At 42.1% G+C, this 12,721-nt stretch overlaps 1 protein-coding gene across 2 annotated transcripts in view; it reads left to right on the forward strand.

The window, feature by feature from the left end:
- SNX25 (sorting nexin 25) overlaps nucleotides 1-12,721 on the forward strand; it is a 121,887-nt gene that overhangs the window by 103,366 nt on the left and 5,800 nt on the right. For both annotated transcript variants that reach the window (XM_032869905.1, XM_032869906.1), the window contains exons 12-15: nucleotides 501-641; nucleotides 3,646-3,759; nucleotides 8,756-8,920; nucleotides 9,219-9,336. In XM_032869905.1, the coding sequence (XP_032725796.1) occupies nucleotides 501-641; nucleotides 3,646-3,759; nucleotides 8,756-8,920; nucleotides 9,219-9,336 (538 nt within the window). The remainder of the gene's footprint in view (nucleotides 1-500; nucleotides 642-3,645; nucleotides 3,760-8,755; nucleotides 8,921-9,218; nucleotides 9,337-12,721) is intronic.

The raw sequence follows: 12,721 nt of genomic DNA on the forward strand, positions 1-12,721 counted from the left end.
TTCTTGCCTGGAGATGGGGAAAAATCCACTTCCAAGCTAAGTCAGGTTGTTGACAGAAGGTTCCCTGTGGTTGTGGACCTGTCTGTTCTCTTGCTGTCAGTGGAAGTGCTGATGCATTTCCACTTGCCCTTCTCCATCTTCACACTAGCACCACGTGTGCAGTCTTTCTTGTACTTCCAGTCTTTCTGATGTCATCTCCTGCCACTTGCCCAAGGAATCTCTCTGCTCTTCAAGGGCTTGTGTGAGTAGGTTAGGCCCACCCGGGTAATCCCCTGTGTTAATGTCAGCTGTCAAATGTAACATAACCTAATTGCAAGAATGGATTCCATGATATTCATAGTTCCAGGGATGAATACACTAAGGAGGGCATATACGCTAAGGGCATATACACTGTATATACAGGGCATATACACTAAGGAGTGGGAGGTCTTGGGGGCTATTTAAAAATCGTGCCTACTGTATCTGCTCACCACCCTTTTGTTGTGTTTGTTTTTCTCAAGGTTACAGAAGAGAATGGTGAGCAAATGCCTTGTTACTTTGTTATGGTAAGCTTACAAGAAGTTGGAGGAGTTGAAACTAAGAACTGGACCGTCCCCAGGAGGCTCAGTGAGTTCCAGAATTTGCACCGGAAACTTAGTGAGGTATGAATACTCATGAACACAAGGTGTAGAATTACTAAGCAAGAAGATATGTAAGAGCTCCTTTCAAGTTTTTACATATAAAGAAACTAACCCTTCTCCTTTGCTGTGGATACTGGCAAAGTGGCATTTTCAGCCTGACATTTGGAAATTAACTCATAGACCAAACCATTTTAGTAGAAATCCTTCAGGACAAAGAATTGTCTGATCTCCATTGAGCCTCACAGAACCTCAGAGCTGAGAGAGGGCTAGGGATCACTTAGGGCCACTGGTTTTTGAAGCTGCCAGTCGTGACCTTTTAGTGGGTGAAATCAATTAATGATTGTATCGACAAGAAGAGCATAGAATATATTAGATTTCAGGGACACATGGGTGGCTTAGTCATTAAGCATTTGCCTTCGTTTCTGGTCATGATCCCGGGGTCCTGGGATTGAGCCCCATGTTGGGCTCCCTGCTCAGCAGAGCAGGAGGCCTGCTTCTCCCTTTCCCTCTCCTCCTGCTTGTGTTTCTGCTTTCACTGCCTCTCTTTCTCTGTCAAGTAAATAAATAGAATCTTTTAAAAAGAAAAAAAAAGAATATATTGGATTTCAGCACAAAGAGTAAGGGTCATAAAGTGTTATGGTCGAAAGCACAGACTCGGGATCCACACTGCGTGCGTTTGGATCCTAGCTGTACTATTTAGTAGCATATGACCTGGCACTTGTCACTGTGTCTCGCTGTCTCTCTTCGTCAGTAAAGTTCGAATAGGATAACGCCATGTCTCCTATCTCTCACAGTTTTTGTGAGAATTAAGGGAATAAATGCATACGGAGCATTGAGAAGAAGGTGTGGCACCTACCAAGCATTATCATGTTGGTGGTGGTGGTAGTAGCAATGAGCATTGTTTCATAGTACTTCTTAGTTTTATGGGTGGGTTATATTTTATATGTAGATATGCATGTATGTGTGTGTCACATGTTGCAACATAGCATGTATTTCCTCCTGTGAGTTTTAGTTAAAAATGTCAGAAACCTTCTAATTTAGGTCAGTTCTTTTATTTTAAGAGGAGAGGAGCTGACCCCAGAGAGTTTGATCAGTCTATCACAGGACCTGTTCCTAGTGGCCCAAACCATATTGGAATCCGGATCATCTTATTTTTCATTCCTTATGCTCCCTTCTTTCTCAGGAACTGCATCTTTTCTAACTCTCCTCCTCCTGAAGATGACGGCCCTCTTCCCTGACAACTGAAGCATTCTTTGGTCACTTCTCCTTTTGTTTCTGTTAATTGTTCTCTGGCTCAGAATGAACAGACACCGGTAAAATCCTGTGGTCACCTATTAGATTGCTCTTCTGTGAATGAAATGTGTCTGTTTCCTTTAACCTTTTCTCCTAAGGGGATTTAAAAAAAAACAAACAAACACTTGTATCACTAACTTATGAATACTGTAACTTCTTCGAGTGCTTTTAAAAGGATGGTGGCCAAAAATCAAGTGTCCTGCCCCAGTACTTCTCAAAGGGAATGTTGTCACCGTGGCAGTGTGGAAAGCGAAATCTCTGTCTTAATAAAAAATTACATTTTTCCCAAAATGTGTGAGTAAAATTGATCCTACAGAAAAGTGTGTCATTTGCCCTGTGACAAACCAGTGTGAAGCCAAAGTTCAGTATCCATCCAATTGCTGATAAAAACAGAAGGAAGGAGAAAAAAGAATTTAGGGGAGATTTTGAAATAAAATGTATATGGAAAATGTTCTTTGAAAAAAAAAAAAAAGTAGACTGAAGCCTTAGAGGAAATAAACCTTATAAAATTCCATGTCTGTCCTTTAGTCTCATTTTCCTTATCTATAGCTGATCCCTGGAGTTCTTTTCTTACCTTTAGAATTTACTCTCCTGTGACTTTTCATTTTTGTGTATGAACCCTTCCTGTTGACAGCGGGGGCAAGAAGCACCTTTTCAGGTCCCTGGTGAATTTTAATCTTCCCTTCTGACTCTCACTGCCTCCTTCATTTCTTGAAAATTGTACCCTAAATTTGAGCCCTGATTTGCATGTCTCCTTGGGCACATGCCATTGTACCCCTGATTCTTCTGTGGGCTCTGTGGGAAGGGCTAGTTTTTCCTTCCCCAGTACCCAAAGTACTTGCATGCACTTGTTACAAGTGACTTCTCTTGCTGTGGCCAGGCCAGCGGGGTACTCCTGTGCATGGAGGATGACAACAGCAGTTAAAGCGATTGCAGGCAGAGGCTGTGCTCACTGACTTTTCAATGCCAGTTGGTTCATTAAGTGTATTCATCTGGCCCCAGTACCTTCATGAAGGGCCAGTGTTTGGAAATGGAGGCAGAGTCTGGAGCATTTGGAACCCACTGCCCTCCTAGGGTCTGAGGGGAAGACTGGCAGAGTCCTCTGTGGGAACTGGCATGAAGAACACAGAATTTGTGGTCAGATGGATCTGGGTTTTAATCCTGATCTTTAATTGTCTCATATGTGAAATCGGAATAACAATTGCCAACTCTTTGAGCTGTTATCACACACGCTGAGCTTCTAGCACAGTGTCTGGCAGAATGTAGGACTCAGTCCACAAAGGGGCTGTTATTATTTCTTGATATATTATTATTCATGTACTTCCACTTTGCAGTTTGCCACTGAAGGATAATAATCTTTCTTTCTGTTGTTTTTCCAAATGGGATAACTTTTTCACAGAGATGCTTTAAACAAAGCACATTCTAATAGGAAGATTTTCTTCCCGTGAGCCAGGTGTCCACACCTAGAGTCTTGTGCTTTGGTGTGTGTTGTGTGAATCTACCTTATCAGCACTGGCCAGCTCCCAGGCGTTCAGAGTCCTAGGGGTGAGCTTTAGCTCTTTTCATCAAATGTCCCATTCCTCTCGACTCCATGAGCCTGATTAGAACAAGTTGCAAACCTCAGAGGAACAAGTATAGGAGGAAGGTTGTTTTGTTCTAATTATAATTCTAAACTTTTTTTTTTAATGAAAATATGATTTGAGATGCTAACATTTAATGTTTTCCTCCACAGTGTTTCCCTTCTTTAAAAAAAGTCCAGTTGCCTTCTCTCAGCAAGCTGCCTTTCAAATCTATAGATCACAAGTTTATGGAAAAGTCAAAGAATCAATTAAATAAGTTTTTACAGGTAAGCAACTGAAAAGTTTTGGATACGAAAGGAAAAATTAGTTATTGGGGTTAAATTGTCATCATTCTAAGAGCTTGCTTATTTGCTTTCTGGTCTTATAGGTCGTGCCAGATCCTCAAAATATCTTTGGTTTGTTTGTTTGTTAATAATTAAGGTATGGGGGTGCCTGGGTGACTCAGTGGGTTAAAGCCTCTGCCTTCAGCTCAGGTCATGATCTCAGGGTCCTGGGATCAAGCCCTGCATCGGGCTCTCTGCTCAGTGGGGAGCCTGCTTCCCCCTCTCTCTACCTGCCTCTCTGCCTACTTGTGATCTCTGTCTGTCAAATAAATAAATAAAATCTTTTAAAAAAAGAAAAAAATAATTAAAGTATGCTATGCACACACAAAATATAAATACAGAAAATATAAAATATGTACAGTACAGATACCATGAGTGCAACTTGTCCTTTTCTGCATACTGAGTCCACCCTGTAACCAGCACCCAGGCCAGTACTTCCTTCCCATCATGGCCTTCGTCCCAGGGTGGTGGCGATCCCAACTATTAATCACACAGATACAGTTGTCTTTGAACTTCCTGTAAATGGGGTCATGCAGTGTAGACTCCTTTGTGTCTGACCTCTTTCACTCAACAACTGTGATCAGGGGATCTGTCCGTAGTGCTGTTCTGGTTGTAGATTATTTGCTTTCGTGACTGTGTAGGTTTTTCATTGTGCAAATACACTATGGTCTATTCATTCCACTGTTGATGAGCATTTGGACCATTTCCAGTGGAGGCTATCTTGAAGAAGACTTCTATAAACTGGTACTTAACTTGTGGTGAATCTGTGTTGTGTGGTACCTCCGGGTCTGGGTTTCTTCGTTTGTCCAAGTGGTTGTGGCAGTTTTTACACTGTGACCACAGCGCGTCAGGGTTCTGATGGCTCCCCCTCCTCATCCCCAACTCTTCTCTGCCTGTTTCTTTTTAGTCCTCCTGGTGGGTATGTGCTGGTATCTCACTGTGATTTTAGTTTGCATTTCCCCTGGCGGCTAAAGAAGTGGAGTACCAGTCTGGGTGTTACTGGCTACTTGGATAGTTTCTCTGGTGAATTGTCTGGTCAAGTTGAGTCTGCTCTTCCGTCATGTTGCCCATCTTTTCCACACCGTCTTGTGGGACTTCTGCATGGGATTTAGATGTGAATCTCTTGTCAGACCACTTACGTTGCAAATACCTTCTCCCTTTCTGTGGACGGCCCTTTCCGTCTCTTAATGATTTCTTTTCGTGAACAGAAGTTCTCAATTTTAATTTAGTCCACTATATCAATTTTGTCTTTTATGATTATGCCTCTGTGCCTCTTAAGACATCTTTGCCTACTCCAAAGTCCTAAAGATACTCTCCTGATTTTCTCTAAATGCTTTATTGTTTGTCTTCAGTCCATTTTTAGAGAATAAGACCAAACATATTTCTTTTTCCTTAGCTGGTCCCTCTGTATTCAGAAGATGGTTAATTTACTCAAAGCATGGACCCCAAAGCCCATGAAGTCTTTGGAGGCATGGAACTTTGCATCATGAAACACTTTTTGGCTATATAGTGGTAGCTAGATGGCCTGGGATTTTTAAATAATAGATGTTGCCAAACTCTTAGTGAAGGCTTTATTTTAAAACATAGTTGTTCAATCGGAAGTATGGGTCATTGTTAAAATAGATTTAAGTCAGAGTCTCTTTGAAAGCGTTAGTCTCTTTTTTCCACTATTCCTATCTTCCTCTCTCTCTCTCACTCGCTCTCTCTATATATTTATAGATGTGTGTGTATTTTATGTATATATGTATCCTAAAGTTTTTCCAAGATGCAAATTATTTTATTCCCTGAGGGAAACTTTCATTTTATAATATAATAATATATAAATATGTGTATCTATGTGCATATAATATAATGTAATATAGAGTAAATTTCCCTTAGGAAATAAAACAATTTATACCTTGAAAAACTCTCTGAGTTTAACTATGGCAGAACTGGATTAGAGAATCCCCAAAGTTTAAATGCTCTTACATGAGAATTTGAAACTGAAATACTACCATTTTGTTGCTGATTCAAAATATCTAGGAAATAATTAAACTCACTCCCACACTGTACATGATTAAATCATTTGGATGAGCTAACAATCTCATTGTGAAATAGAAGTGTATTTTTCAAAATTCAGGATTTCTAAGCTTTAGGTATATAGCTTTGGAACCCTCCAGCTGACTCTCTTGTTTCCTTCCAGCCTCTGCTGTCTGGAGGGTCTCTGTTTGTCTGGCCTTTCCTGCTGTCGCAGACCCCACACTCTGGACCGACACTTTCGGGGGCACAGGAAGGGCGCAAATGTGCCTTTATTGGATTGGTGGTCGTGAAAGTGGGTTAGTGAGTTCTGCTCTTGTGCCAAGAGAAACTGCACTCTGAGACCCTGCCGATAGGTCATGGGGACATGAACAGGCTGCAGCTAAGCCAGATGAAACAGTGGTGTCTTTTGTGTGACCTTTTGTCTTTTAATCAAGAGAATTTTAAGTGAGGAAATAATAATTTAGATTGTTTTTCATTTCCTCAAAGACTCTTTGATAAAGCCTTAACCACTGAATGTATTTAGGTAGGTTATACAGCAGACTGTCGTTTCAAAGTGTTGTCCCACCAACCACAAACAGGAAAAGTACGGTGCAGAATGCTTCGTCTTTTATTGGGTCCACAGGACCTTCCAGAAAAAGAGATTTCACTGAGTGTATGTTTACTTGATTGCTTATTTATGACAAACGGTTTTCTAGTGAAGCACACGAATCGCACAGATACCTAATAACCTAGCTACTCACGGCACCCTGGTGGCTCAAGTTGGTTGAGCATTTGCCTTCAGCTCAGGTCAGGATCCCAGGGTCCTAGGATCAAGCCCTGCGTCCAGTTCTGCTCTGCGGGGAGCCTGCTTCTCCCTCTTCCTCTGCCTGCTGTTCCCTCTGCTTGTGCTTTCTCTCTGAGTCAAATAAATAAATAAAATCTTAAAAAAAAATAACGTAGCTACTCATTCCTGGCCATACTGTTGCTAATATCTTTCTTCATTCCTGCTCACATAGGCACACCACCTGCCCCAGCCATTCCCCTCCTGTGGTGCTCTGTCCTGCTTCTGGGTATGCACGTGCTGTGCACTCTTCTTGGAATGTCTTACCCCTTCCTGCATCACACACTTAATGGTCATCTGAGGTCTTTACCAGAATAGAATAACATGCTATAAGTATTTGGAGGGAAGGAGTTGGAAATGGGATGCCATCCCCAGAGAGCTTAAAAATGATAAAACCCCAATTATATCTTGTCCCACAGAAATCTGTGAGAATTTCTCACTTTTCCTATGTACTTAATCTGATTATTTTCCTTCGTAATAGAATATAATTTAGGCCAAAGTCTTATCACCATTCATGATCTCTTTATGTTGATTGTAATAACTTTGAGACTTAACATTAGTTAACGTTTCCTACTATTTTATAAAATAATGCTGAGGATATCTCCTGCCATCTAATCCATCTGTACATATGATTGAACATTTGATACTCTGCAAAAGGAATAAAGGCCTATTTATTGGGCTCCAGGGCTGGGGAAAGTAATAGTGACATCAGCTCCCCATCCCGCTTAATCTCCTTCTCTCCATCTGGGCAGAACTTGCCCATTTCCAGTTCAGTCTTCTGCAGGACAGAGGAAGCTAACAACCACTGGAATGTTGATCGTCCCTCTTGGAGCCCCTGTCCCCAGTGTGGCAGTACTGGATGTTTTCACAGGTGCCTGTTCTAGGGAGTCATAGAGTTCATTGGATTTCAACCTTCACCTGAACAAATGTAATGTGACTGTCAGGGACCAAGTCCTCTGAGACTAGATCTTAACCTCTTCTGCCACCCCAGGCTCTGATGTCAGAAGTTCTGTGTGCTCCCAGCGTCCCTCTCCCCTAAGGGGATTACATCATCAGTGGGACACTGTTTCCCACTGGTCTCATTATTCCTAAACCCTTTATCCTTTTTTTGTTGTTGTTGTTGGTTTCAAGTTTTTATTTAAATTCCAGTAGCAAACATACAGTGTTATATTAGTTTCTGGTGTACAGTGGAGTGATCCAACACTTCCATACAACACCTGGTGCCCATCACAACAAGTGCCCTCAATCCCCATCACCTCTATCACCCATCCCCCCAAACCCCCGCTCTGGTGACCATCAGGTCTCTAGAGTTAAGAGTCAGTTTTTGGTTTGCCTCTCTTTCTGTTTTCCCTTTGCTCATTTGTTTTGTTTCTTAAGTTCCAGATATGAGAGAAGTCATAGTAAACACTGTATCTTTTAATACTAGACATTTAGACATTCTTGTGGTTATGTTGTTAATCTTACTGTCCTATCAGTAGCACCTGCTTGGACATAAAAGTTAATTTATGTTCTTTTTTCCTATCTCCGGAGGCCAGATAAATACATAAAGAACTTAAGGACATTTCTAGTCTTGAACAGTTCCATAATTATGTGAACAAGCACTGCTTAGAAGATGGCAGCATGGGGAGAAAACTCCTGCCTGGTGTTCAGTGCCATGTGACAACTCAAAGTGTCTTTTTTTGGCTGATGTACAAAGTCTGAACCCAGCCATAAAAGGGTGGTTGAGTGTGCGAATGTGTAAGTTGTTCCATTTCCACTGGATGGAGTGAAGTTGACATTCGCAGGCAGCGGTCCCTGGTTCTGTCAGCTGTGTGCGAAGCCGGATGTCTTGTTGCACTGAGCAGTTGTCCACACAGCCTCTCCCACAAACAGGGTGATTAGGGTGCTTCAGTTAACCTGCAGGGGTTGCTTGCAATTAAGATAATCGGAATTCATCTCAATGCTCTGTTTCAGGGGGAGAGGGAAATGGTTTTGGGTCTGGAATTGTGAAAATAAATCCCCAATGCAGTCCTTCGTGCCTTACTTGCCCCTGTTTGTGGTGGTTTCCGGCAACATGGCCGTATTCCTCCATAAGAGTAATGCACCCTCTTTCCTCCCCAGAATCTGCTTTCGGATGAAAGACTGTGTCAGAGTGAAGCACTTTATGCCTTTTTGAGCCCTTCTCCTGACTACCTCAAGGTTATTGATGTGCAGGGGAAAAAATCCACTTTTTCATTATCCTCATTTTTGGAAAGACTTCCTCGTGACTTCTTCTCCCATCAAGAGGTGAGCTATGGAAAGGTCATGCCATTTTTGCAGCAGATTTAGGGGAATGTCTTTTTGAAGGTTTCTTAAAGTATTTTAAACCTTGGCTAAGGCTTTAACATCAAGCTTTTCCCTGAGGTTAGACACACATTTTGGCCTGTGTTGAGAATGCATAGATTTCTGCATGTAGGATAGTTGAAAGAGTACTTAAGGTTGAAACGTGAGCACATAGTTGGAATATACACTTGAAAGGAAAGAACAGCTCTACCAACTTTCCTGGATAATTGATCTGCTTCCTTTGATCTTTCTGTACCCCCAGGAGGAGGCAGAAGAGGACAGTGACCTGTCAGATTATGGTGATGATGTGGATGGGAGGAAAGATGCCTTGGCTGAACCATGTTTCATGTTGATTGGGGAGATCTTTGAACTTCGAGGAAGTAAGCTTCTTTGTTATTATTTAATGGTTATTGCTGTTATGTGGTTACACACACACACACACACACATTCTCTCTCTCTCTCTCTTTCTCTCTCTCTCATAATATCCCTCTCTCATAATATCCTTCCTGAATCAAATGTGTAGTTATATCCATTCATTCATCAGCAAATACTTTCAAGAGCCAATGAGACACCATGGTAGAATCTGAGGCCATGACCTTAACAGATAATTATCTCTGCACTTGCAGAACTTTGGGTGAGTTACTGTATACCATGTTCCTCTGAATATAGATAGAATGCCTTGAATTTCTTCTCTGTGATTTAGCATGGCCTCATTGCTTTATCCCCAAAAGGTATACAAAAATTAATTTTGCATAGCCAAGGAAGGAGCCGTGTTGTTCAAGGTGAGGTTTGGTGCTGGTAGGGTGTGCTATGGTCAGGGACACAGGCGTGCTTCAACCTTACCCTTCAACTACACCTTTGTTCCCATAGAAGAGTGGTTACCACTGGAAGGGTGGGGGAGTTCTGTCCTTCAGGGGACATTTGGTGATATCTGGAAACATTTTGGTTGTTACAGTTTGGGGAATGGTGCTACTGGCGTCTTGTGGGTAGAGGCCAGGGATGTTGCTAAACTTCCTATAATGCACAGGTCAGCCTCCCACAACACAGAGTTGTCCTGTCCAAAAGAGTCAGTGTCCAGTTGAGAAGTGTTACCCAGTAGTACTTGAGGGAGATGTACTTAGAAGAAACAAGAGCAAAAAGAGGGTGAAAATATTTTCATTAAGACCCACACAGGTGCTTCTCTCCCAAAGTGGTCCTTGGGTAAAAGGTCAAACCATACTACTTGGGCATGTCTTGAGTCCTAAAGAGGACCCTCTGTCCACACACAGCTTCCATAGACCCCCAACACTCTAAATCATGAGACCAGTGTACTCAGTGTCCCTGGAGCCTCAGGACTAGCTAGAGCTAGGACAGGTGCCTGAAGGCACACCTCCCCACCTAGAAGAGAAGCGGAGGAGAGGAGTCAGGGTCAGCAAAGCTCAGGAATGCTACCAGCCAGTGCTAGATGTGTTGCCCTGTGACTGACTGCCCTGTGCTCTGTCGGCTCAGATTAGCATCTCTTCCCTTGGGGGGAAGAATGTGGGCTAGGAGTTTTAAGTGCCAGAATTAATTATTTTGGCCATCAATAAGCCAAAGCTAAAACAATCAACAACACTTTGGGAACATATATTTTAGATACCACTCTGTAGAGGAAACAAAAGTATATCAGATGTAGAGTCTTCCTCCGGTGAATTTACAGCACAGGAGTTCCAGCATGTGCTTCACGTTAAGTAGTAAACCCCAGTCTAACTACAGGCCTAGGCTTATACATAAGGGGGTATTCATTTTAGCATCTTTTCAGTAACGAAAAATTGGAACTAAGCTGAACTTTAGAAATGGGAGATAGTGAAATTAAGAAATATCCATGAGAGAATATCATCCAAATGCTAGAGATGCTCTCAGATGAAAAAGCTATCCCTGTTCCATATTTTAAACACTCTAAGGTATAAACTGATGTTTGCCTTGGTTCACTGTAGGCAGAAACAACTAGTTCTCCACCCAAAGTCTGACTCTTCCTCAGTGAGATCTGGCCCATTAAATCGTGAATCCTCCCTGTTCCCCAGAGCGGAGGAAGCAGTGTTTCAGCTCTCGGCACTGTGCTCTTTGTGATCCAGAGACCGAGAGACAAAGTCTTGTCTTTGCAGTGTGGCTTTCCTCCATCATATGCCTACTCAGAAGCATATTTGGTTTTGCCAGTGACATTTCAGAGGGGAATAAATAGAACATCATTTATAATGAGATGTGATATCGTTGCCATCAGCAAAATTCTAGAGTAGCTGCAGCTGCTTCTGTCTCTGAACAAATGAGTCCTTGGAAGAAATACTAGGGCTGTTTCCTGTGTGGTTTGGGGTCTGGGGACCAGGAGAGGCTAGGAAGAAAGTAGTAAAGGCACAGATCAGTGATGGGAGAGAATTTGCACGAAAGACATTTTGTGGTTCCTGCTCTAGTTCAGTGTTCAAAAGGGCATCAGTGAGACAGCCTTTAAAAAAATCAGTAACTGTCGCTCGTCTGTCAGGCATTCTTCTGACAGCTGCCTGTCCTCAGACCCTCTGCATGGAGCTGCCTCTCTCCTGCCCTGGAAAGCCAGAGTGAAGTTATCAGCACTGGCAGGCATGCTCCTCCCAGCCGAAATGACAGCCTAAAGTGAACACGTCTGCTTGCTCTCAGCGTGCTCTGAATTCCATAAAAAATTAAAGGCACTCTTGAAGCATAGTTCTGATTCCAAAGCTTGACTCTTACTTGAAAGATTAACAACACTACTTTAACTGGACATTTAGGTCCATCTAAAAAGTTAGAAATAACTTTAGAATGTTTTCAAGTCTGTGTTAATTGTTGATTTTATTTGGGTGGTTTTCCTTGTACAGAGGTGTTTATGAACTTAGTTCTTTTAGGTTTTCCTAACTGGGCAGGAACCCTGAACTCTTATAGCTAAGCTTGAATTTCTCATTTGCTTATGTGTGAATAGCTAAACATTTCAATGAATGGAAATTTATATAGATGGAAAACTTGGTGTAGATTCCAGTTTGCAGAACGGAAATATCCTCATAGCATTTCTTTCTTTCTTTCTTCTTTCTTTCTTTCTTTCTTTCTTCCTTCCTTCCTTCCTTCCTTCCTTCCTTCCTTCCTTCCTTCCTTCCTTTCCTTCCTTCCTTCCTTCCTTCCTTTCCTTCCTTCCTTCCTTCCTTCTTTCTTTTTTTTTTTTTTTTTTAAGATTTTACTAATTTGTTTGACAGAGTGAGACCATGAGAGGGAATACAAGCAGGAGAAGTAGGAGAAGGAGAATCAGGCCTCCTGCCAAGCTGGGAGCCTGATGCGGGGCTCGATTCCAGAACCCTGGTATCATGACCTGAGCCGAAGGCAGACGCCTAACGACTGAGCCACTCAAGCACCCACCTCATATCATTTGTTTGCCTTCTTTTGGCTTATATTCATATTTGGTACCTGTAAAAATATCTCTCCATGTTAGTAATAAAAGTTTAGATCTGTAAAACCTTTCACAACGCTCTCATAAAATATCAACAAGATCCTTAAGGCAGAAAACCACATGTTACTCTTTCCTTGAACAGATGAGGAGACTGAGGCTCAGAGAAGGTGGTTTGTGCCCAGCAGCTCTGCGAGGTGGCCCAAGAGAGCACTGAACCCACCTCTCATTCAGGGACCCAGCTCTTCGAAGTTCACCTTTCTTCCAAAGGCATAAAATACATAAAAATATGCAGTGATCTACAAACTACTATCCAAATGGGAAGTTAGATCCACCCATTCATTAATATTTCAAAATATTTGTCA

The sequence above is a fragment of the Lontra canadensis genome, unplaced genomic scaffold, assembly GCF_010015895.1.
Source record: "Lontra canadensis isolate GAN:19392208 unplaced genomic scaffold, GSC_riverotter_1.0 scaffold39, whole genome shotgun sequence".
Classification (NCBI taxonomy): domain Eukaryota; kingdom Metazoa; phylum Chordata; class Mammalia; order Carnivora; family Mustelidae; genus Lontra; species Lontra canadensis.